This window comes from Coffea arabica, chromosome 2e (assembly GCF_036785885.1).
Source record: "Coffea arabica cultivar ET-39 chromosome 2e, Coffea Arabica ET-39 HiFi, whole genome shotgun sequence".
NCBI lineage: Eukaryota > Viridiplantae > Streptophyta > Magnoliopsida > Gentianales > Rubiaceae > Coffea > Coffea arabica.
The window spans coordinates 12,303,244-12,329,341 of record NC_092313.1 but is presented as its reverse complement, the minus strand read 5'-3'; the positions used below and the strand labels follow the sequence as shown (position 1 = coordinate 12,329,341).

General features: G+C 38.4%; 3 protein-coding genes across 3 annotated transcripts; 1 reads left to right on the top strand and 2 right to left on the bottom strand.

Moving 5' to 3' along the window:
• Positions 1 to 5,495: 5,495 nt before the first annotated feature.
• On the bottom strand, positions 5,496 to 9,307 carry LOC113730998 (prohibitin-1, mitochondrial). Its single transcript, XM_027256020.2, has 6 exons — positions 8,780 to 9,307; positions 8,081 to 8,260; positions 7,066 to 7,182; positions 6,560 to 6,730; positions 6,048 to 6,260; positions 5,496 to 5,930 (listed from the first exon to the last, which is right to left on the bottom strand). Exons 2-6 carry the CDS (start codon positions 8,249 to 8,251, stop codon positions 5,811 to 5,813), a joined length of 792 nt encoding a protein of 263 aa, XP_027111821.1. The 5' UTR covers positions 8,252 to 8,260; positions 8,780 to 9,307; the 3' UTR covers positions 5,496 to 5,810.
• Positions 9,308 to 10,134: 827 nt separating this feature from the next.
• On the top strand, positions 10,135 to 11,535 carry LOC113730997 (uncharacterized). Its single transcript, XM_027256019.2, has 3 exons — positions 10,135 to 10,699; positions 10,803 to 10,925; positions 11,004 to 11,535. The coding sequence occupies exons 1-3, from the start codon at positions 10,334 to 10,336 to the stop codon at positions 11,217 to 11,219; spliced, it is 705 nt and encodes a 234-aa protein (XP_027111820.1). The 5' UTR covers positions 10,135 to 10,333; the 3' UTR covers positions 11,220 to 11,535.
• A 7,701-nt stretch (positions 11,536 to 19,236) lies between these two features.
• LOC113728570 (uncharacterized) lies at positions 19,237 to 20,568 on the bottom strand. Its single transcript, XM_027252962.2, has one exon. The coding sequence runs from the start codon at positions 20,566 to 20,568 to the stop codon at positions 19,237 to 19,239; it is 1,332 nt and encodes a 443-aa protein (XP_027108763.2).
• Positions 20,569 to 26,098: the final 5,530 nt, after the last annotated feature.

Genomic DNA, 26,098 nt, shown 5'->3' with positions numbered 1-26,098 from the left:
GCAGTAATTTATCTAAAATAGAAGTTGACCTTTCGGAGGGCTGTATCATATCAATCCTTTCCTTCTCTAGGTTCTAAGTAGTAAAAACACCAAGACATAAAGAAAGTTTAGAGGCTATTAATAAAAGCAGGGGCTGGCATCCCCACCCGGTATGCTGGTTTTGCTAAAAAAAAAAGGTTTAGAATATTATTGTGATAGGTTAGTGCAAATAATATTATCCCATTTCTTGATTTTGTCAAATTACTTATGATGTGCTAGCGAGTTGAAGAAGTCTTGAAGAAGGCCCAAATTATCCTATCGAAAAGAATGTATAAAGTAAAGGATTTGAGGGTTAGCAACCAAAAAAAAAATTTATCAATTTATTGGATCGATGCTGATGTCGGGACTCTAAAAATTGGGCTCGTATGAATTAAATATTTTTTTAAAAAAAAAAGTTACACTGTAGTATGTATTTCAAAAACTTGTTATTGTATCTAATCGGACTATTAACGACAGTTTCGTTGAGGAGAGGAATTCCGACACATCAGCATTTGTCTTTGCACTGTCGAAATATTTGTTGGACACGTCGACACGAGGACTGGACTGAATGGATAACGTCCATGCATGAGCATTATTGAATTTGCTATATTGACAATTTCAGAAAGAAAAAATAATTGCTATATTATAATACTAGTCGAACTTGTGGCGCCCCGTTACTCTATCTTTTGCTCTCATGTTTGGAGATAATTTCAGTTTTCCTGAGTTTTTCTTTTATTTTTTCTTTTTAAAAAAAAAATAAGAAGGAAAGCATCACAAAGACAAAATTATTGCAATTAGAACAAATATAAACAGTCAAATTTTAGATTTTGCTCTCATCTTTGAAAATATCGTCAAGTTTATGTTAAGTATTCAAGACTTTTGCTCTCATGTTTGGAAATATTGTCAAAAGTATTCAAGATTTTTTTTTGGACAGCAGAGTGATAAGTTAAGACAGAGTAAAGTATTATATTCAAAAAGGAGAAAATAGATTCAGAATAGAGTGTTATGGTCATGCAAGGGATTTTTGGACTATATTAATGACTAATGAAGGATTTTACCCTTTTTCTCATTTCCATTTGAATTTGATTGGATGGATAACAAAAAAGGTTGTTACGGGAATAAAGTATGAAATTGAATTATTTTAGGAATATTTTTTGTGAAGGGAGTTATTTAGGCAAATAACCTCCATATTACTTTACATGAGGAAAAGATCAATTTGCCAGAGAACATGGAATCTAATAATGGTAGGAGAGATTTCTTCTTTTCTAAACTAGCTAATTAATGCAAACGTAGATGGTTTAATCAATAAAAAAGGATAAGATTATAGACCCATTAATTGCACATACAATACAATTCAAACAAGACAATAAAGTTTTGCTTGTCTAATTGATAGCATCGGATTTGTTAAAGACTAACTACCAAACTTGTTAATTAATTAATGCGTAAAATTTCGCCACTTGGGCCGGTGACCGTTGTCCTCTTTTACCAATTTGGACGGACAAGGGGCAGGAAGGTGCAATCGTTCCCAGCGATTTTGGTCATTTTTAACAGTGCGTAATTTTGATTATATATGACATAATTTTATTTGCACAACGTATAACTTTAATATAAAATTTTACGAGCCTTACGCGTGAAAATTGATGTACAACTAGTGATTTGAATCGCATATTTTTTTTGGCCAAAATCCTGCCCCTCGTCCAATTTGGACAGACCCAAAAAAGACTGGGCAAAAAGTGTAGTAATAGTAGTGTTCACCGGGGTGGAAGTGATAACTGATAAGACGTTTCTTCCACGAGCACAAACGTTTCTTAGTGAAAAATCGTACAGACATGAGGCGGCTGCGATTTCAACCGTAGGTGGAATCACGCGCTGGGAGTGGCTGAAGTAGCCAACGATCATTGGCTCATTTTTTTTTTTTTGTCGCAACGATAGGTGTCTTATAATCTAATCTAACCTAGTCTAAGGGGAAGGGGAGGGGGTTCGATGTGAGTACAAACTCCATCGATGAAGGTCAATTAAGACCTACCACAAATTGTGGCAAATTTTGTGGGAGGCAGGGATTGAACCCCTGACCTCCAGCATCACCTTTAATGGTGATGATCACTGGACCGCCAGTGGCCAACGATCATTGGCTCATTGCATTGGTTTAGATGATAAATTGCGTTGCAGGATTAATGGAAATTTCCATGACCCGTTCTGTTCCTTTTCTTGCAATAGGTAACTGTTGACCTAAGTCAACGCCTGATCAAAGCACTCACTTAAACCTCTGGAAGATTTGAATTCCAGAGTTCATGACTGGATTTAACAAGAAAGAGTACATTTTCCATTTTTTTTTTCTTTTAGACAACCATAGAAAAATACAGTTTTAGTTTGATATAATTTTCGATTTCAGGTTGCAAGGAATACGGCCAGAGGTAACTTAATTAGGTGCATGATAACAAAACCCGTGTTTGGATAGGAGATTATTTTTTAAAAAAAAATATTTGAAATAATATCGTAATACTTTTTATAATATGGCGTTTACACGAGATGCAAAAGTGATAGAAAAGTGCATTTATGAAGGCAAGTTGAATAAATATTTTACAAAGTAAACTAACCAAACCGATATTTTTTTTTGTCGAAACGATAGATGTCCTATAACCTAATCTAGTCTAGTCTAAGGGGAAGGGAAGGGGGTTCGATGTGAATACAGACTCCATCGATGAAGGTTAATTAAGACCGCCACAAATTGTGACAAATTTGTGGGAGGCAGGGATTGAACCCCTGACCTCCAGCATCATCTTTAATGGTGATGACCACTGGACCAAATGGCCAGTGGCTAACCAAACCGATATACCGAAAGCTTTTCTACGAAAATCCATGTTTATTATGTGTGATTTTCTTGACTGCTGACTCCAATGAAAAGAGAGCCCTTCTTGGAGAAGTACAAAGGAGGGAGGATCCAAAGATTAGAATAAGAGGCAAAATTGGCGTCGAGAAAAACATTTTGAAAGGCAGGACAGGTGCACCTTTCACCATGTCACTAGCATGGTCACTATTTTAAGTTTGAATTCTCCCTTCTTCGGCACTTTTATGTCCACACAAATCCAGTCTTTGTGGAATGTTGAAGGGCACATCTTGTACCTACATAGCACTATCTCGAGGAATATTATTGAATCTATCCTATCGCCTTTGTGCTTGAATTTGTTTTGCATGCTCTTCTTCAAATAATTAGCAAATCTCATTTAAGAAAATAAAAAAAAACATGGAAGAGAGACGATCCGCTCCTCTTTTGTTGCCAATTAATTCTTCCAACCCCTCAAATTGACGAGTGACAATCCCAATTAAGGGCATAAAACGACGAGGAAGAGGTAGATAGCAGCAGTGATCACATGTTTTTTTTTTTTTTTTTTGTTTCAAAGCTAGCAGTGATCACATTTTCAACTGCTAATTTTACTATAAAAAATGAATCAAAGGCATTCGGCTGGTCAAAAGTCTAGACGGACAAGTAAAGTAGACAGCAGCATCGTGAGAAAAGATGAAGTAGCCAAAAGGGACTTGGAAGCTTTCACACCTCATTGGAAACGTCAGAGGTTGAATGGTGGCTTAAAAAACGACATAAATACACACTAAAGAGACCCACAGGAATGTCCCAACTCTCAAGTTTGTACATCTTGTGACTTGTAAAAGGTTTTTAAACTTTTTTTTTTTTTTTGGGGCCTCCACGAACCGTCTTCTTGAATGAATCTATCGACCTAACGTATGGAAATAGAGATAAAATTTGGTCAAAAGAGTGCCCACACAAGCACATAGATGGCACTTTTAACCCCCCCCCCCCCTCTTTTTTAAATTAAAAAAAAATTTCTGGACAATATTACCTGTTGAGTTTAGATTTTAGACCAAGAAGAATCGGGGCTGCTGAACCAGTGTGAATTGATTTGAAGCTATGGATTAGTTGGTCAGCCAGTCACTAATTGTAAAGTCTTGATTTTAAGTTCCACTGATGCGTGAGGTACAATTTCACCCAACTGCTCTGAGTATTTATCTCCTAGTCTTCATATATCTCCTAATCTTCATATGAGTGCATATGGGTTATTCTTATATATATAACAAAAACAATACTCATATGAACAGCAAAAGCTAGTCGTGTGAAGTCATGAAGTACGCCATCAAGCAGTGAAATCATAGAAAGCATATGTAAAATGTGATGAGCAAGAGTGCTAACAACCAAACACATTGAGCATTTAATCCAAGGCCACAAAGGATCAAGAAGAGAGAGTTGCTCCTAGTCCCAAGTGTTTGGGTTCATATTTGTTCTCCGAAGGACAACCTTGAATTTGGGACATGAGATATGAAAAAATCACGCCAAACACACTTCTAATTATCTTTCAAACTTTTGACTTCCATCTTTTGTGCCTTTCCGATTCCATTATTCAACTCCACAGCCCACATAACAAGGAAAAGCATGACAATGCAGAACCTATGTTTTCAGAACCGGACCGGATATCGACTTGGCCGAGATCAGGGGTCAGGGATCAATGGGTTTGACCGGGGGTCGATAGGGGTCGAACCGGATGACGTCATAAATAAAAATTATTTAAAAATTAAATTATTGAAAAAATCACGCCAAACACACTTCTTTTAAACTTTTGACTTCCATCTTTTGTGCCTTTCCGATTCCATTATTCAACTCCACAGCCCACATAACAAGGAAAAGCATGACAATGCCAGAACCGGCTTCAAGATACAAAGTCCAACCATGCCATGGGACGGTGAGGAAATAGAAAAAGCCCCCCAATCTACTCTAGATTCAGATAGCAAATATGTACGATTTACCCAAACGTGGTTTTGTACTCTCCTGTCTAGACATCCCAGAATTTGGATAGTTGCAAGTCCCTCAATGATCCACTATTAGCTGCCACAGGTATCACTCCAAGAAGTTGCAAAAAATGGTTACACAAAGAAAGAAACAGAAAAACATCTATACTTGTTTACCCTATAACGTTCAAGTGCAATACCATTTTAACTTGACATACTAGACAAAGCCAAATGTTGGAACCTACCGTGAAAACAGAAACATCGTGGCTACTGCTTTTTAACCTTGCAGACAATAGAAAGCAAGAAAGACAATAGCTCCGTTTAAATTAACTGTTTTTTGGGATGTTTTTGAAAAATTTCATTATAGCATTATATTTGAAAAACTTGTTTTTGAAAAAATGATCAATCCAAACAGAGCCATTAATCTATTTACGGCAAAGTCCATGCTATAATTATGATGTCCTGGAGCCTGCTGTCTTTGGACTCTGATTTCTTGTGAAACATACATACAATGAAAATAGAGGATAAATTAACAAGGTAAATGACTTCAGTCTGCTTAAAGCAGTATATAGTTGTTAACCTAAACGTCTTAATAAAATCACAGCCAGCCTTGTGAACACCAAAAGGCTTAAAGATTTTGATGGCCATACTAAGCCAGCCGTTCACAAAGTCCAAGAATGTGATGAGTAAGAGCGTAAATATTCCAGCAAATGTTGACTAACAAGACAAAGAATGCTTAAAGTAGTTAAATGACCACATCACATGCCTTGCAAAGGAGGTACTACAAATTAAGTTTTAGAAACATCTGTAATGTTTAATGCTGAACGGGGGCTTGAACACTCACTATGGCTATTGATATCATTCACCACCTACCTAAAAATCCCCCGACTTAAGAAAAGCTGAGATCCTTCTTAATTCATTTCCTCAGACTAGAGATGGACAAGTTCATTCCCTGAAGGTTGAGCAACAGGTCATCTCAATTCAAGTACACGCGATTAGCAGCAGTTTGATATTGTTTGAGCAACATCCTTTGAAGCCTCAATTCTTCTAAGTGTGATAAATGAAGGGTTTTCAGCAGTAGCTTTACCAATTAGCTCTGCACTCGCGGCTTCACCCTGTGGTTACATGTTTTGAGTACAATAAGAGAGATGAGAGAGCCACGGGATGAAAAACAGACACAAAAAAACTTTGCACATACAATAATGTGTAATTAACTGAAGAAATTATTTTACCTGTGCTCTGATTATTGCACTTTTCTTCTCCTGTTCAGCTTTTTCCACAACAAATTTAGCCCTCTCAGCTTCTTGTGCAGCTATTTGCTTTGCCTCGATTGCAGCAGTAAATTCCCTTCCAAAAGTCAGACTAGTTATAGACACATCATCAAGTGCAATGTTAAAGGAAGCTGCTCTTTTAATCAAAAGGCTTCGAATCTCCTGACTGACAGTCTGCAGGAACAGTAATCAATAAGTGTAAACCTCCTGTACTCTTAGAAAAGAGAAAACAGGATCCAATGAATGTATCATTGAGCGCAACTAAAAACTAAGCACCTGACAGATATCTGTTGGAAAGATCAATGTATTGATCTGACTGTCATACTTAGAAAGGCTCGTGTTTATGTCACTTTCATGTTTATGTGACCGATGAAATGCACTTCCAGATAATAACAAGTTCTTGTATATCAAAAGTTTCTCTTTATTCTCCTTTCAGTTATAGACCTCTGCTGGAGCAATTATGTGGTCCTCACCTCTCTTTGAGTTATGAGCTGGCTTGCATTGTACCGAGTAACAACGGCCTTCAGAGTTTCATGAACTATAGAAGGCAGGACCTGTTCATTGAAGTTTTCACCAAGGCTTCGATAGATGGTTGGTAGTTGATCTGCCACAGGGCGCGTAAGAATGCGAAGAGCTATGTTAACCTGTAAGAAAATGGCAAATAGGAAACAAGTCGAAGATCCAAGCATGAAACAAATAGAAAATAAGACTCCTAAACTGCTCAGAATTTGGAACAGCCAAAATGTGGTGCATGAGAAGAGAAGGCTAGATTCCCAGTGGTGAAACCGTTTCTTGCGATGTATGTTCTCAAGCTGGAAACAAATATAGGAGAGCTCGGATATTCTAATTTTCTTTTAGCTTAAAATGGTGCATGAGGAGCATTCATTAAGTTAATTAGGTCAATAAAGTCCACCTTCAACAGTTTATATAGGCAAAACAGTATATTAATTGTAAACTTAATAAGCGCAAGAATACTTACCGTTTGGAGATCATGGCTGCCCGAAGTACCCTCAACAATATAGGGACGTGCACGAACATCATAAATTGTGGGTCTTTCAAACCAGGGAATCAGAAAATGAGTTCCTTCAGGGTACACCTACATGATGATGGAGATGTCATTTTTTCCAACTGACTCTTTCCCTTCCCCTGCCTTCCTCTCGACATCCAAAAGTAAACATCAAAAGGAAAATTGAAGAAGGATGACATAAAGAGATGAGAAAATACAGAAGTTGGGTCCATCATTATGATTGTTTTGCAGTCCTTGGTTGAAAGAATGAAACAGCAAATATCAGCATATTTTAGGAGGCATTTCTGTTAAAAACAAGATGTTCAATATAAAAGTGATCTATTCTAGTTAAATATGTTGGAGATAATCATACAACTGCTTTTTAAGTACCTGATGTAGACTATCTGAAACACTGTAGAGGATTAAACCATTTCACTAACATTTCAAAGCAATAAATATGCATAGGGTTGTTCAACATTAGCGTTGGCAATGATGAGAAAGGGATGAGTCTTCAGTGATTTTTTTTTATAGTCTAACTAAGTAAACAATTTACACCCTAAGGTAACCTGACAACTATAAAATGAATTGCAGGCTATGTAACATCAAGGATGCAGGAAAATCATCATTAAACTCAATTCAGAATGATGCAAAACAGATGCACATATGAATAACATTTTGACGTGTTGAGCAGAGTTTCTTTCAAGTGGATAAAATTTCTCTGCTATTTCAACATGAGATAGGAAACATATTGCAGGAAAATAGACAACTGAACATGTAACAATTTTACATTCAAGAACAATTAACCAATTAGAAAAACCTTTTCAGAAAGATTAAGAAGAAACTTAAGATATAAAATGCATTGCAGATCAGAGAACGACAAATAAAAGAAGGTCTAGTTGCAAAAGGAAACTGGGAATTTATAATTTAACATTAACATAGAAGGAACAAAGCTATTTGACATAATAACTATTGGTTTAAGTGTACGTACCTTCTCTTTCACACCAACAATACGATTGAATACAGCAGCTCTCTGACCTCCTTCCACATTGTAAAGGCTCTTTGACAAAGTATATATAGTAGCACCTCCAAGAACTCCAACTTTTATCAGAGCAGAGACCCATCCTGGCAACTTTGGCACATCAAACTTAAGCTTGTCCATATTAAAATTCTACAAAAGCAAGACATTGAGATCAGCATGTAATCATGTGCCAATATTAAGATTGACATGCTAAGACAAAAAATCACACTTATGACAATCAAGTACCATATGTTTACAGGTGCCCAGATTAAACTTACAGAACACAATAAGCTACAGTTCCAGAAGAACATAAAAAAAAAATTAAACAATTCTCAAAATTGGCAGTTCTTACACTTAAAGCCAAGACCCTATGTCCGCAACACAAATCACCAACAGCAGACCCTATCTCACACTTAAATAGAGATACGCAGTTTTTTTTTTTTCTTTTCTGGTTTAAGGATGGGATAACTAAAAATGTTAATGGTGTTCATGCTGTATATTTATAGTATGCACTAAAATCAACATGATTCGGTGGGTTTTTTTTTTTATTTTAAAAATTCATATAATGCGCATGGATGAGGATCTCTGATTTAATCAATAGTGATAAAAGAAAACCACAGAGGCCAAAGAACACAATTAATAGTAGTATGAGTTTCCACCGAACGGAACCTGATATCAGCAAACTCCATATTAACATCAAAGTATTCCCCAGTAACTCGACTTCTCTAGGATTAACATTATTATTATTGCCATCACCAGTATTGCTAGAAGCTCAAGCAAGACTTCTAGCAGTAAGCATTATGAAGATTTGGAGCCAATCTTCCACTTGACTACTAGCTCACTACTCTGGGAGGTTCCAAAATCCCCAGAATAATCGAATTCAATGTAAAGGGTTTTTAGGCAGGTGAATTTGGCAGTGAGATGAAGGACGAAAGGACTGCCGCTGAGGCCTCTGCAGGAGGGAGCAAAACAGCCCATGAATCAACCTGAGAGGAGCGGAAACAAACTGGAGGAGTTTTCCGGGGAAAGAAAGAAACTGGGCTGTGGGATCATCAATTAGCTGATGCTGAGAAGGATTGTGACGAGGGATTTTGAAGGAAACGACGTGAGTTCGGTAAACAAGAGAAAAAAAAAAAATGCTCTACAAATTATCAAATGAACCCCGAGATTGGAACAATAATTGATTGACTGTAGAGGGGAAACATGACTCTACAAAGTAGGATTTGACTAAAGCTTTCCATAAAACATTTGCATATGCTCATGTCCGACAGCACATTGATTTGTATGCGTGATCCTAACGTAGATTGCAAGTTTCTATATACTAAGATTAAAACAGGTAAATCAAATGAAAGTTGAACTTTAGAAATCTATTTTGTTATTTTTTGGTATTTCCACAAAAAAAAAAAAAAATTGGTGGTATGATTTTTATTTTTTTTTGGTGGGTGCAAAAAAAGTGAAAGGTTAGATAAGCAATGTCGTTAACTCATTTATATATGAATTATGATTACTAGGACACTATCAAATTGGAGTTGAAGGGCAGCAAATTCTTCCACAAAGCTTATTTGAAGTTTCACCTGCAGTGAAATGTGATTTGGTCCATTTACTCCCTGAAGTTTCAGGGCGTTTAGCTTTTAGTTTACCTTTGACTAAAAATGTAGAGTATAATTAATTCTCTAATTTAGAGCTTTGGCGTTCGGTCAATCTGCAAATAATCAAACGAGCATCTCCGCTGCATCATCATCATCATTTTGGTCAAGTTATCACTAAATAATTGAGAATCTCGAGTTTGGCTATTAACTTTTTTTCTTTGGAAAAAATATTATTCATACTTCACTTTTTGTTAATCGCACCTCTCACTAGTAATTTTATTATATGATTTTTATGATAAAACAAATGTGGCAATGTAATTAACAAAAAATGACATGTCTCCTCTCTTTAACCTGATTTCATTGTGTGAAGGAACATAGACTTAGGTTTCACCCAACTGAATTGTATTAATGGTGAGACTGGGCATAGTTTGGATTAGGCTTTCAGGCCCAAATATATTATTGTGAGCTTGGAGACCGAAAGGAAATATATTTTGGATTTGGACTTGTCAAAGCCTGATGCTCAAAGTGGTTTTTCATTTTTCATTTTTTTTAAAAAATATATTTCTAACAATTGGTGTGCGCCTAAATTTGGGAAATTAGGGCAAGTGGTAGGGGTCGTGGGTAATCAATCGCCATGGCCGATGATGAACAATTACGCAGAAATCACATAATTGGTGATGGAGGGGAAGATGAGGGAAAATCTACGCAGTCGCCACCGGAGAAGAAGCAGGAGCTTGATGAAGAGAGCGGTGGCGCTGAGGAGGAGATGGAAGATAGCGACGGTGCTAAAGATGGGGAGGACGACATGAGCGATGGCACTGGCGAGGATGACGTGCTTACATCGGAATATGATTCCGACGATTCTGGTTATTTTATTATTGATAATCAGCGACTTCCGAATAGGTTGAAGAGTGATTATTTGCCTGATGGGGCTGAAGGCTCTGAAGAGGTCGATGTAGATAAATGGTCCAAGTACTATCAAGAGATAAGGGAGAGCGAGGTACGTAAGCCCCCCCTTTTTTTTTTTTTTTTTTTTAAATTTTTGTGATAATCTGCTACATAATTTTATCTGAGTGAAGCTGGATTTGCCCGCTCTCGTTTAGGGTTTTGATATCAACCACTATCCGGGTTGTTGTATTATGGCTCCATATCATCCTTTTAATGCTGCTCGCCAAAACCTGTTCGATTACTCTGTGGCTGCCATTAATGATTTCAACCAAAAGGAGGTACGTGCTCTCTTCCGCCCTTAGTTCTGCATCTGCGGTTTAAGGGAAGTGAATTCAGGAGTGTTAAATTTCTTCCAGGGCACAAAGTACAAGTTGGAAAAGGTTGAGAAGGCAAACGCAAGACTTTGGGGTTGTGGAGCCAACCATTACATAACTTTCCAAGCCAGAGAATCTGTTGCTGATGCTTTGAAAACCTTCCAAGCTTTGGTATGGTGGGGCATAGATGGGTCTGGTTCAGAACCCTTCGCAGCAGTTGTGAAATTCTGCAGGCTCAAAGCAACTGCTGCGACCTGACCTGTATATGCTCTCCTGAGTATGTCAAGCTACTCGGATTTTCTGGTTTTGGTTTTGAATTTTAACAGGTTATGAATTTGAAATGAGAATTAGGAAATTGGGTTGAAGATGGCATGCTCTGTACTCTAGACCCTTTTTCCTCCTAATCAAAAGCTTTCTACCCTCTGTTTTTACTTATTTTTCTGAAAGCTAACAGTACCCCCAAAATGGAGGCGATTTTTTTTTTTTTTTTGTAATTTATTGAGGATTTTCTCTGTTTAGTTTATACTTGAATTCTTCTAGGATACCCTCCATTTACGAGAATTATTTTTGTGAATGTCTCGCAGTGACAGGTGCCGAGCCTGTGCAATAATAAATACCTACTCGAGAAAAATGAATTTTCTGTGTATAGTAGTGAGTAGGGTCGAATCCACAGGGACTGGAAAAAATTCGATTCTTTTCAAGTTCGGGACACGGGGGATTTTTATCAGAAATAAACTAAAAATAATTAAACAATTTAACTAAAAATAATTAATTAATTAATACAATTGTAAATAGCAATTAAATAAATGATAAATAAATTCTAGCCAAGGATACAACTACGCAAACACAGTCCATTCATCCGATCATTAATGCAAAGAAGGTTCACTTAATTTTATTAACAGGTTAGTTATAGTCGCCGATAAACTCTAACGACCAGCTTTTCCTTAATTTATTGATAACCAAGGTACGACCGTTGATTACCCCTAACCAGGAAATACTCCTAGGTACGACCGTAGGAATTAATTTCCTAATTGCATTAAAAACTAGAAAAGCCTAACCCAAATTAATAACACGCTACGAGGGTTATTTAAATCAGATTGCATGTCCCCCTAGTATGTGAAAATACTAGTTGTCACTAATATTAACCAACTAAACAATTACGGATTTAATTGATTAATTTGACAGGAGATTAATAAGTCAAATTGCACATCGGGCGCTTGATATCCAATTAACAAAATAATCCCATGGAAATTAAAATAGAAAACATGCAAATATTAACAAATTAAGGAACACGTAAAATTAATTAGATCTCACAGATATTTGGGACTGCGTCTTCGTGTTGATCCTTGACTAGAGGAGAAGATTAGCCACGCCTCATAAGAAAATTCCCACGCAATTTAATTGAATTCGAAGACATAAATAACTCTTGCTAGTAACTGAAAATGAAAATTTGATTCTCTGTAATCGAATGAAATAGAACTAGTTTCATGAAAGAAACTAGTCTAAAGGAAGAGACGGAAGAAAAATACAAAACAAACCAACTGAAGAGATCTTCACACCACACAAAACATGAAAGAACAAAATCCTATTTTATGACTAAAACTACCTATCTTCCTCTCCGTAGAGAGAAACTAATCTAATGTCTTATATAGCACTCGTCTAGTGCCTTTCCCTTATTTTATTTTAGCACTAGTTTCCTAAGAGAACTAGTGACGTAGGAAGCTAAGTAGAAAAGCTCAATCATCAAAGCCAACACCTTGACTAATGAGTATATCTCCCACAATAAGAACAAACTTTCTACGTGGTCCCCGCTTTGATTTCTTATTGCTAGTGGATTTCATCATATCAATTCAATTCTTCATCAGCAATTCCGTAGGAAGCTAAGTGGAAAAACTCAATCATCAAAGCCAACACCTTGACTAATGAGTATATCTCCCACAATAAGAACAAACTTTCTACGTGGTCCCCGCTTTGATTTCTTATTGCTAGTGGATTTCATCATATCAATTCAATTCTTCATCAGCAATTCCGTTGATTTGCACAATTTGGGCTGATGGTGGAAAGCTTTTAGAAGCTTTCACGTGTGGAGAAATCTTCTCAAGAAGGTCCCCTTTTAGCACTTTTCTGCTTCACTTTCTGAAATTATATCCAAATACCAAATATAAATATATATTGACAATTAAAACAATATTTGGCAAGGATAAAGAGGAAAATTAACGATAAAATTATTAACAATTAATACCCTATCAATTCCCCCCACACTTAAATCATGCTTGTCCTCAAGTATGGGAACACTAAACTCAACAATGGCTAACTCTCATTTCATTTACTGCCAAGCTACGCTTATCCCAAAATCAAGTTTTAGTGGCTAAGTGTCAAGACATATTTCTCCCGGTTAGCTCCTGAAATCATAGACTCTTCCAATTCATAGCTAACTCGTCTAAGAAATCAAAATATTAAACTAGCAAAAGTTAGCAATTGGGTCAACTGAAAATCAAAATCTCAACATTGAAGAACAAGGATCGGCAGGCCAACATGATCATAAGCTTACTTATTATTTTCTTCTCTCTTTTTTTTTTTTTTTTTTTAAGATAATAATTAAATTTTTTTTTCAATAAATGCTCAGTCCCAAGCTATTCAAGTCTTTTGACGTGAACTCTGACATTTTTAGATGAAAGAGACCAATTACTCAACTTTTCACAGTTTCAGAATTACCTACTCATAGATATCGCCACTTTTTGACGCGAAAGTCGACACTTGTGGTGAAGACTCCCGGTTACTGGGTGACGGCACTAGCGGAGTAGAGTCATTTATTAATCACAATTAAAGCACCAGAAAACCAAATATTTAAAGATCATGGCCCACGTCATCTCCTAATATGGAGAACTAAGATCAACAATTGCCCAATCCACACAACAATTGCTAGTAAAATATTTATATTGCCTAAACAATTTAACCACAATTTGCACCAAGTCATTAAACTCATGATATTCACCAAGGTAATATGCTTTTACTTGCCATCTAAACAAAATTCATAGGATAAATCACAACCAGCAATAGAAGAGTGAGTTGCCACATTTATTCATCAAGACAACAATAAGAAAAGCAACAATTTAAAGAAACTCCAATCAAATCCAAATCTCCCCCCACACTTAAAGTATACATTGCCCTCAATGTAACAAATATATAGAAAAAGTAAGAAGAAGGGCAACGAAACTCCCCTGAAATCGTCAAGACATCAAATTCTCTGATCAGCCCTTGGGGTTGAAGGAGGTGGAGCGGAGGTCGAAGGGCCGGGGTGTTCTAGACTTAGAAGAAGATTTGGGTTTCACCATTTCTCCAAATGTCACTCAAATCAACAACAGACAACAATTCTAACAAATAATGGAAACAGAAAATTTAAAGCAATAACAAATGAAAACCAACCCAGTGAATAAAATGCACACTTCAATCACCCACAAGTTATAGAAATACTCCAACACTTATAGTAAATGCAATCAATAAGCACTTGTGGTTCCAAACTTAGCCAAATGCAAAAACAATGCACCTCAAAATCACCCCAATCAACGTAATAATTGAAATGAAAAAGACAAAAGACTCTCACACAAGGCAACTACTTCAATAAGCAAATTTAAGTGTTAAAGGCACCTCCCAATTAAACAAATAATCTCAGCAATTTACCCACAATTAGACACAAGTTATAATAAATTAGACACTATTGGACCCAAAATCATAACAAGTGTCTCCAATTGGACAGTCAATCACTTAAGATTAAGAAATTGGAGGCAAACTATCACAACCAATACCACTGGTGGACTCACAGGGAAAAATTAAATCAAACGGCCAACCAAAGCACTGATAAATCCAACAACACCAAGCAAAGCAGAAATAAAATTAAAAAAAAATTCAAAATGGTAACCAATTTGCCAAGAACCTAAATTGCAGTTGAAGCCCCAAACAACTCACTAAGTGAAAAATCCAGCACCTCCTGTCGAAAATTGACAAGTGGCGTGAGGTGATCTGGAATTGAAGTCGCGCGTGAGGGAAGCGACGGTGCACCGGCGAGGTGGAGAGGAGCGACTGGAGTTGGTGGTAAGCTGAGGTCGAGCTTGCGATAGTGAGCTGGGCAGGAGGTATTGGCGCGGCCAAGGAAAGTTCGCGCGCGGTGGTGGTGTTTGCCGCTGAACTCTGCGACCTTAGATGAGTTGCGGACAGCTGCTGTGGCTGTTGGTGGAGACTGAAGGAAAAGCTGCACGCTGGGTAGCGCACGGAGAAAGAGCTGACGCAGTGGAGAGGGAGATCGAGATGGAGAGAGAGAGCTGAGCTGGAGAGTGGAGCTAGTTGCGTTGCAAGTAGTGACAGCGGCAGTTGGTGGTGTTTGGCGAGAGAGAGTGAGAGAGCAAATGGAGGTGGTGGCGGCTGGCATTGCTTGGGCTGCAGGAGGTCGACGCGAGCTGGTGGAGATGAGGCACTGGTGGCTGCATGCAGAGGTGGACGCTGGGTTGTGGTGGGCTTCAGACGGAAGTCGGCGGCAGCTATGGACAGGGAGGAGGAGCTGCGCACAGCTCTGGGTTGCGCGCGGCTGGCGGAGCTTACAATGAAGAAGAAGAAGCGAGCAGCGGGGAAGAAGAAGAAAGAAAGAAAGGAAAGAAAGAAAAGAAAAAGAAGGAAAGAAAAAGAAGAAAGGAGAAAAAAAAATATATAGTTTTTGGTCTTACATTTTTTTTTTTTTTTAAAAAAAAAATTTCAGAAATTGAATTGCTGAAAAACTAACCGAATGTTAAGAAAGGAAGTAATTGTTTTTTGATTTTTTTGATTTTTTTTTATTGCAAAAATTTGAAATTTTTTTTTTTTTTTAGTTCGTCAAACATGGCGTGGGCACGCCAAGATTAGAAAACATTCTCTGACTTGAGAATCAGTTTTTGAACATTAACGCGTGCCCTCTCCGCGCGGGCACTCCAAGATTCCACTTCGTAATGTTGAGATTTTACCAACATGGCGTGGGCATGCCATGTTTTAGAAACATCCTCTGACCTTGAAATTGGACCTTGTGAGATTAATGCGTGCCCTCTTCGCACGGGCACGCCATTTTCACCTGTCAAAATAAAAAATTGGGTTGCCTCCCAAAAGCGCCTTTCTTTAACGTCTTTGGCTAGACGGAGTCTAGAATTTGCTTAAACTAAGCAAATCGGGTCTTCCAGTTGTATCATCTCCACCCGTTCAATTGGAAATCCTTCATAATACTGCTTGAGACGGTGACCATTCACCACAAATTTCTTCTCCGTTTTCAAACTTTGGATCTCTACTGCACCATAATGAAAGACATTAGTCACAACAAAAGGGTCAATCCAACGAGAACGTAATTTACCTGGAAATAGTTTCAATTTGGAGTGATATAGTAAAACTTTTTGCCCGCAGACGAATGTCTTCCTAGAGATCTGTTGGTCATGAAAGATCCGATTCTTCTCCTTATAGATCACTGCATTCTCGTATGCTTCATTTCGGATTTCTTCCAACTCTTGTAATTGTAACTTTCTTTGAATTCCGCCTTCCTCGATATCCATATTACATTGTTTGACAGACAAAATGCTCTATGCTCAAACTCTACCGGGAGATGACATGGCTTTCCAAATACCAATCGGTAAGGGGACATGCCAATAGGTGTCTTGTATGCCGTCCTATATGCCCATAGTGCATCCTCTAGTCTCACACTCCAATCATTCCTATCGGGTCGGACCATCTTTTCTAGAATTGATTTGATCTCTCGGTTCGATGCTTCCGCCTGACCATTTGTCTGAGGATGGTAGGATGTAGAGACTTTGTGCAAGACACCATATCTCCTAAAAATTGCAGCGATCATTTTGTTGCAGAAATGAGTACCCCGATCACTTACAATTGCTCGCGGCATTCCAAAGCGAACAAAAATATTAGACTTAACGAATTCTGCAACCACTTTGGATTCATTAGTGCGGGTGGCCTTTGCTTCTACCCACTTCGAAACATAATCTACAGCAAGCAATATATACAAAAAACCAAAGGACGAAGGAAAAGGACCCATAAAATCAATGCCCCAAACGTCAAAAATTTCAACAAAAATCATTGGGGTTTGAGTCATTTGATCCCTACGAGAGATATTACCCACTCTTTGACACTTATCACATGACTTACAAAATGAGTAGGCATCCTTGAATAGAGTTGGCCAATAGAATCCACTCTCTAGCACCTTACGAGCCGTTCTCTTCGGTTCAAAATGACCACCACATGCAAAAGAGTGACAATAGGTTATAATAGATTGAAATTCAACTTCACTTACACATCTACGGATGATTTGATCGGCACCCCGCTTCCAGAGGTAAGGATCATCCCAAATGTAGAACTTTGCATCGCTCCTCAACTTGTCTCTCTTTGCCTTAGGCCATCCTGTAGGAAATTTGTCAGTGACTAGAAAATTAACAATATCTGCATACCAAGGCAAAGATGAATTAATAGAAAATAAATGCTCATCGGGGAATGCTTCTCTCAATGGGATGTCATCTTCGGTGACTTGTACTCGACTCAAGTGATCTGCTACCAGATTCTCCGCCCCTTTCTTATCTCGGATCTCCAGGTTGAACTCTTGTAGCAACAATATCCACCGTATTAATCACGGTTTTGCCTCTTTCTTGGTTAACAGATACCGCAAAGCTGCATGATCAGAAAAAATAATAACTTTAGCACCAAGTAAATAAGACCGAAATTTCTCTAAGGCAAAAACAACTGCTAAAAACTCCTTTTCGGTGGTTGAATAGTTCAATTGAGCTCCGTTCAAGGCTCGAGATGCGTAGTAGATAGCATGGGCTGCCTTTCCCACTCTTTGACCCAATACCGCACCAACTGCATAGTCACTGGCGTCGCACATGATCTCAAATGGGAGGTTCCAGTCAGGGGGTTGGATAATAGGTGAGGAGGTCAATAACTCCTTTAACTTATCAAATGCCCCCTTACATGTTTCATCGAATTCGAAGGATACATCTTTTTGTAAAAGTTGGAATAAGGGTGCTCCAATTTTCGAGAAATCCTTGATGAACCTTCTATAGAAACCTGCGTGACCCAAGAAGGAATGAACTTCCCGCACACTCGCGGGGTAAGGTAAAGTAGATATAACATCTATTTTTGCCTTATCAACCTCAATACCTGTAGATGATACAACATGACCCAAAACTATCCCGTGTTCAACCATAAAATGACATTTTTCCCAATTAAGCACGAGATTAGTTTCTATACACCTTACTAAGATCAATTTCAGGTTATCTAGACAGTTTTCAAAACTTTCACCATATACACTGAAATCGTCCATGAAAACCTCAATAATCTTCTCAACATATTCTGAAAAGATACTTACCATGCATCTTTGGAAGGTAGCAGGTGCATTGCACAATCCAAATGGCATCCTTCGGTATGCAAATGTCCCAAATGGGCAGGTGAAAGTAGTATTCTCTTGGTCTTCGGGTGCGATGGCAATTTGAAAATAACCTGAAAATCCATCCAAGAAACAATAGTAAGCTCGACATGCTAATCGCTCCACCATCTGATTAATGAAAGGGAGGGGAAAATGGTCATTTTTCGTGACGGCATTTAGCTTTCGGTAATCGATACACTGTCGCCATCCGGTGGGCTTTCGAATTGGTACGAGCTCACCCTCTTGGTTTGATTCCACTGTCACCCCTGCCTTCTTCGGGACCACCTGTACTGGACTTACCCACGGGCTATCTGATATTGCAAATATAATTCCAACGTCCAGCAGTTTTAAAATCTCTTTCTTTACGACCTCCATCATGAGAGGATTTAATCTCCGTTAAGCTTGCCGTACGGGTTTAGCATTCTCCTCGAGTCGAATTCGGTGCATACACACCGCAGGGCTAATTCCCTTGATGTCGGCGATGGTCCATCCTATCGCCTGCTTATGTTCCCTAAGAACTCGAAGTAGTTTCTCTTCTTGAACCTTTGATAAACCCGCGGAGATGATCACTGGAAGTGTCTCCCCTTCACCTAAGTATACATACTTTAGGTGTTTCGGCAGTGGTTTTAGTTCCAAGACAGGTGCCTGCACCACAGATGGAAGTAACCTTTGGTGAGGTTCGGGTATGAAAATCGGTGCAAGATCATACCTTGTCTTCGTGGTTGGTAATGTTTGCAACGATCCAATCACGCATTTAAGCTCTTCACTCAACTCTACCCTAGAGGTCGTTTCGGACTCAAAGTGCCTGGTCAGGACGACCTCTAGTTCATCCCTGCCTTAAATTTTAAAAATCTCCTGTATAGCATGGTCAATAACATTTACCGAGAAAACAGAGCCAATATTTGAATCGGATGGATATTTCATGGTCTCAAAGATGTTAAAGTGAACAATCTCACCATCAAATTTCATAGACAAAGTACCCTTATTAACATCAATTTTGGTTCGGGCTGTGCTCAAAAAGGGTCTACCTAACAACAAAGGTGACGGATCACGGGAGTGTTCATCCTCCATGTCGAGCACATAAAAATCAGCTGGAAAAACCAATTCGTTAATTTTTACCAAAACATCTTCAATCAACCCGTCAGGGTATGCATTGGTCCTGTCAGCTAATTGGATTATTATCCCAGTCTCTTTCAAAGGGCCTAAGTTTAAGGAAGCATAAATGGACTTTGGCATGACATTAATTGAGGCTCCCAGGTCTAACATGGCCTTTCCAATCAAAGTATTACCTATCCTACAAGGAATAGTAAACATACCTGGATCTCCGCATTTTGGTGGAAGTTTCCTTTGTAGAATTGCTGAAACATTCTCCCCAACTATAACTCGTTCATCCCCCTTCAACCGCTTGCGGTTGGCACACAGGTCCCTCAAAAATTTTGCGTACCTGGGTACTTGTTTAATCGCATCCAGCAGGGGTATGTTGATCTCCACCTTGCGAAAGATCTCCAATACCTCTTTTTCCTTGTCTTGCTTCTTTGGTTTCTCTAACCTGCTAGGAAAGGGAGGTGGATTAGTTTTAGTTGTAGGAATTGGGTTCGAGGGTACCTTTGCATTTTTGTTGTCTGTGCCCTCCTCTTCCAATTCTTTCTCAATCCGTTCCTCGTCCTTGTCTTTAGGAATCACCGGTTCGGGTCCTTGAAATTCCTTGCCACTCCTTAAGGTCATTGCGCTTACATTCTTTGGATTTGCCTCAGGTTGAGATGGCAACTTTCCTTGAACTTGGGACTCCAACCGGTTGATTGTTATAGCCATTTGATTCATTTGATTTTGCAATGATTGCACCTGTCCCAGTTGATTCCTCATACTTTGCAAGTCTGAATCCGTCTTTTGTTGATTAGCAAGTAATTGCTTCATCATCTCTTCCATGGACGAACTTGAGTTTGAAAGTGGTGGTGGTGGTGGTGGGCGATGATGGTACTGCTGTAGGTGTCCTTGCTGTCTATTTGGCACAAAGTTAGACTGCCTATTTCCTCCATAACTAAGGTTGGGGTGATCCCTCCAACCAGGATTGTAGGTACTTGAGTATGGGTCGTACGGCTTTCTTGGCGCGGGCGCGTGGCCAGCCATGTTCACCTGTTCAGCAGTTTCTTCTTGAACCAATGGACACATTTCCGTAGGATGACCCACGGCAGTGCATACCCCGCACACTTTGGCTTGCGATGTATTCCCCACAGCTAGTTGTCGCACAAAAGATGTCAATTCGGAGAGTTGCTATTGAATAGAGGATGTTTCTACCTCATTCACCCTACGCGTCGGGATGTCCTCTCTTGAACCAAACTGCTGTGAGTTCTCAGCCATCCCTTCAATCAACTCCCAGGCTCCTCGAGGAGTTTTGTTCACCAACGCTCCTCCACTTGCAGCATCGATTATACTTCTGTCCCTGAAAACTAATCCCTCATAGAAATATTGGATGAGCAGTTGCTCACTTATCTGATGTTGAGGGCATTTGGTGCACAGTTTCTTAAATCTCTCCCAGTACTAATAGAGAGACTCGCTTGGGTGTTGTTTGATGCCACATATCTCCTTCCTTAGGCTTGCAGCTCGAGATGCCGGAAAGTACTTGTCCAAGAATTTTTTCTTCAATTGGTCCCACGTGGTGATACTACCAGGCGGTAGGTAGTAGAGCCAGTCTTTCGCGGAGTCCTTCAAAGAAAAGGGGAAGGCCCTCATCTTTATTTGCTCTTCAGTAATTCCCGGAGGCTTCATACTGTTGCAAACGACGTCAAACTCTTGCAAGTGCTTGTAGGGCTCCTCACCTGGTAGACCATGAAAAGATGGGCAAGAGATGAATTAGACCAGATTTTAGTTCAAAGGGAGTGTCATCATTTAAATGTGGAAAAGTAATGCACAAGGGCTGCTGATTTAAATCAGGAGCAGCCAACTCCCTTAGTGTTCGTGCATTTGCCATAGTGACTTCCTCTTGGTCTGAATCACTTGAATTGTCACCAGACAAATTTGTCGGCTCAACCTCTGGATCAAGTTCCTGAGGTGCAATATCGTATTGCTCCTCCCTGAGCCGCCTGGTTTCTTTCCTCGTTCTACGCGCGGTCTTCTCTACTTCAGGGTCGAAAATTAATTCGCCTGTACGAGAAGAGCGAGGCATAAACTAGAAAAATACCAGAAAAAAAATGAACTTAAAAAGAAACAAATGATTAACGCCAGTCCCCGGCAACGGCACCAAAAATTGACAGGTGCCGAGCCTGTGCAATAATAAATACCTACTCGAGAAAAATGAATTTTCTGTGTATAGTAGTGAGTAGGGTCGAATCCACAGGGACTGGAAAAAATTCGATTCTTTTCAAGTTCGGGACACGGGGGATTTTTATCAGAAATAAACTAAAAATAATTAAACAATTTAACTAAAAATAATTAATTAATTAATACAATTGTAAATAGCAATTAAATAAATGATAAATAAATTCTAGCCAAGGATACAACTACGCAAACACAGTCCATTCATCCGATCATTAATGCAAAGAAGGTTCACTTAATTTTATTAACAGGTTAGTTATAGTCGCCGATAAACTCTAACGACCAGCTTTTCCTTAATTTATTGATAACCAAGGTACGACCGTTGATTACCCCTAACCAGGAAATACTCCTAGGTACGACCGTAGGAATTAATTTCCTAATTGCATTAAAAACTAGAAAAGCCTAACCCAAATTAATAACACGCTACGAGGGTTATTTAAATCAGATTGCATGTCCCCCTAGTATGTGAAAATACTAGTTGTCACTAATATTAACCAACTAAACAATTACGGATTTAATTGATTAATTTGACAGGAGATTAATAAGTCAAATTGCACATCGGGCCCTTGATATCCAATTAACAAAATAATCCCATGGAAATTAAAATAGAAAACATGCAAATATTAACAAATTAAGGAACACGTAAAATTAATTAGATCTCACAGATATTTGGGACTGCGTCTTCGTGTTGATCCTTGACTAGAGGAGAAGATTAGCCACGCCTCATAAGAAAATTCCCACGCAATTTAATTGAATTCGAAGACATAAATAACTCTTGCTAGTAACTGAAAATGAAAATTTGATTCTCCGTAATCGAATGAAATAGAACTAGTTTCATGAAAGAAACTAGTCTAAAGGAAGAGACGGAAGAAAAATACAAAACAAACCAACTGAAGAGATCTTCACACCACACAAAACATGAAAGAACAAAATCCTATTTTATGACTAAAACTACCTATCTTCCTCTCCGTAGAGAGAAACTAATCTAATGTCTTATATAGCACTCGTCTAGTGCCTTTCCCTTATTTTATTTTAGCACTAGTTTCCTAAGAGAACTAGTGACGTAGGAAGCTAAGTGGAAAAGCTCAATCATCAAAGCCAACACCTTGACTAATGAGTATATCTCCCACAATAAGAACAAACTTTCTACGTGGTCCCCGCTTTGATTTCTTATTGCTAGTGGATTTCATCATATCAATTCAATTCTTCATCAGCAATTCCGTAGGAAGCTAAGTGGAAAAGCTCAATCATCAAAGCCAACACCTTGACTAATGAGTATATCTCCCACAATAAGAACAAACTTTCTACGTGGTCCCCGCTTTGATTTCTTATTGCTAGTGGATTTCATCATATCAATTCAATTCTTCATCAGCAATTCCGTTGATTTGCACAATTTGGGCTGATGGTGGAAAGCTTTTAGAAGCTTTCACGTGTGGAGAAATCTTCTCAAGAAGGTCCCCTTTTAGCACTTTTCTGCTTCACTTTCTGAAATTATATCCAAATACCAAATATAAATATATATTGACAATTAAAACAATATTTGACAAGGATAAAGAGGAAAATTAACGATAAAATTATTAACAATTAATACCCTATCACGCAGTTATAGCCGTAGAACCATAATATGATTGCAATTTTTACCTCGACCGCCATTACCTGATTATCAGAATTTATTCGTGTGATCTAATTGATGTAAAGATATTTTAAAAATATGTCCTCTTGTTCATTGCTAGACAATTATTTTAAAAATATATTTTGATTTGACTAAAGCTTTTCCTGGGAACTTAAAATCCAAAAGATTTGGTAAATGAAATGCAACTTAAACTCCCTTATACGTTATTTTTTGTATACGTGATATAAACCTGAAATGCGAGTTTCTGCTAAAATTTAAATCGGTAAATGAATGCAACTTAAACTTTAGAGATAAATTTTGTTTTGAGCATGCAAAATGAATGCAGCTCAAATAGTGATATAATCTTTCAATTCGTTGATTTGAGTTAATTGATAGGAAACTACAAGCCCTTGAAAAGAAACAGAGCAGAGCCATGACAGCATAGAGAAACGGTCAATTTGGGTACGATAAGCAAAGTTCTCATCCATATATATTTCTTCTGCAAACATATGTAACCCAACCAATAAGCTCTTTGAACCTAACCATTCAAGACGAATCTCAATCTCAAAATCGACCCACTGATTCTATAAGTTCTTTTTCTTTTGGGCTACCACCTATCAAACTACTTGATTATAAAAAGGATCAATCCCAGCACGATCAAATTAGCACAGTCACATGTTCCTCAACAGATGCTGGTTTCTTGAGCATTTTGTCAATAGCTTCGCCAAAAACTTCCCCTTCCCCTTCAAAAGCATCTTTTGCAATCGATTCAACATCTTCATCAGCGTTATCAACAGCTCCAAATTTCATGGCAAAAACAGTTACTCCCTTCATCACATAGCCTGCCAAGGGAAGCCTAACCACTCTCCTATTCCAGACCTTTATCCTCACATCGTTGTCCCTGATAAGCATGTCTCGCCTCCTCAACTCAACAAGCTTTCCCTCACCCAAAACAACCTTCCCCTGTTTCCTTGAATCTGTAATTACAATTCTTTGAAGCTGATCAGGTAATAAATTACCCATTAATTCAAACACCATCAGCCTCAATTGAGCATCTTGCGCGACATCGCGGATGATGCATCTCTGTTTAAAAATTTGTCTTTGACTCTGTACTTCTTCTTCATCATCATCCTCTTCATCACTAGTAGCCAAAGAAGCGAGGCTCTTCGCAAGAAATATTGTCATGTTCCCAGAGTTTTGGGGCTTGAACTCTACCTTCCACTTGAGTACGGGTCCTATGGAAGATTTGGGAATGGGACCTGGAATTGAGCTTGAAGAAGTCTTCATCTTACCCGAGAAACAAACTTCCGCGTAAAGAAACTTAAGAAATCTGAATGCCATTATAAATCTCAGCAAGGGGACAAGGTAAGATAAATGAAAATCACGGGAATTTTGAAACCGAACTGGTTTCTTGAGAGCACGGAGGAGCTTTTTCATTTGGGGGAAGGGCAGAGACTGAGTTCGGGTGGTGGAAACGTCTATGTAAGATGGAAGCCAATGAAGGATCGTGCAATAAATGGTGTGGGATTGCAAAACCAGGAAGGCTAGGCGTTTGCAGAGTAAAAAACAGCTGAAAAGGGATTTGGCATCTGGGATCTTGCCAAGTATATGGGATACTATCAAGTCATCTGGTAATCGATCGAAATAGTCTTCTCCTCCTGAAATTTCTCGTGCGACTGCAATCATTTCGTTCCCAGAACTCTCCATTTTCTGCAGCTCTCTCAGCTCTCAAAACTCAAAGGGGATTTTCTTTCTGCATTGCTCTGAAGAACAGGCATGGAACTGTAAAAAGAGAGTAGCAACAAAATTCCAGTCCAATATAAGGTGGAACTTTGTGCTTGCTGCCCAAGATTATGGTACAGCCACACTTGGGACAAAAGGGAGTGACGAGGTGGTGAGGCGGTGGCGTACTCAGTAGTTGCCATCGGCAGTGGTGTCAGTTGTGACTAGTTAGTGTTGAGTCTTGAGAGTGTCTGACTAGGAATTTGGCTAATCTTTCCTTTTTGTATTTTTGGGGTTTTCGGGGTAAATTAGGAGTTAGCTAATTCAGAACTGCACTTAAACCGCAAAGGAATACTCGGCAGGCCTTCTCACTCTAATTTGTTACTTTTGTAATGACATTAAAGAAGAAAGGACAGCAACAGAAACCTCATTGTCCAAGATTCGAAGGGTAGTCAAGTTTAACAAGTTAAAAAAAAAGGGTAATTTCATCAAAGATTAATTACTATTGCCTGATAATAATAGAATGTATTTTTCAATTAAATAACTTAACCATCATTTCGCCAAAAATTACTCCAAAGTACTCTTCTCACAAACCACAAACCACATTTTTTTTTTCGATCCACATATTTATAGGTCTTGTTTGGAAAGCAATTTTTAAAAAAAAAATTGCTATGTTTTTCATGAACACATTTTTCAATCACATTTTATTTCACATATATCATATCGATACAGTAATTTTTCTACAAAAAATCCAAAAAAAATGCAATCCAAAGCGCTTGAAGGGATCTCCACTTACATGCTCTCCTGCAGCTGCGGCTTCTAAACCTAATGCATAATCAATCCCCAAATCCTCCATTTTTTTTAATCTTTATTGCAGAATCTCAAGAATTTAACAATTACTTACAAACTAGAGGAGAAATTGATATAGATCTGACCTAGAGCTAATGACGCCTCAGTGGACTCGTAAACCAGCACAAATGAATCACCAAATGACAGAAACAGACATCTATTGAAGGTATATTTTTTTTCCGACAACGATAATATTTGTATAAT

Excerpts from the sequence above, each read along its gene's own strand:
- LOC113730998 (XM_027256020.2), bottom strand. The coding sequence starts at position 8,251 with ATGGACAAGCTTAAGTTTGATGTGCCAAAGTTGCCAGGATGGGTCTCT. Across the intron at positions 6,731-7,065 it reads GCAGCCATGATCTCCAAACG|GTTAACATAGCTCTTCGCAT; the intron begins GTAAGTATTCTT and ends ATTTTCTTACAG. Across the intron at positions 6,261-6,559 it reads AGCTCATAACTCAAAGAGAG|ACTGTCAGTCAGGAGATTCG; the intron begins GTGAGGACCACA and ends CTGTTCCTGCAG.
- LOC113728570 (XM_027252962.2), bottom strand. The coding sequence starts at position 20,568 with ATGTGTCCATTGGTTCAAGAAGAAACTGCTGAACAGGTGAACATGGCT.
- LOC113730997 (XM_027256019.2), top strand. The coding sequence starts at position 10,334 with ATGGCCGATGATGAACAATTACGCAGAAATCACATAATTGGTGATGGA. Across the intron at positions 10,700-10,802 it reads AAGAGATAAGGGAGAGCGAG|GGTTTTGATATCAACCACTA; the intron begins GTACGTAAGCCC and ends GCTCTCGTTTAG. Across the intron at positions 10,926-11,003 it reads ATGATTTCAACCAAAAGGAG|GGCACAAAGTACAAGTTGGA; the intron begins GTACGTGCTCTC and ends AATTTCTTCCAG.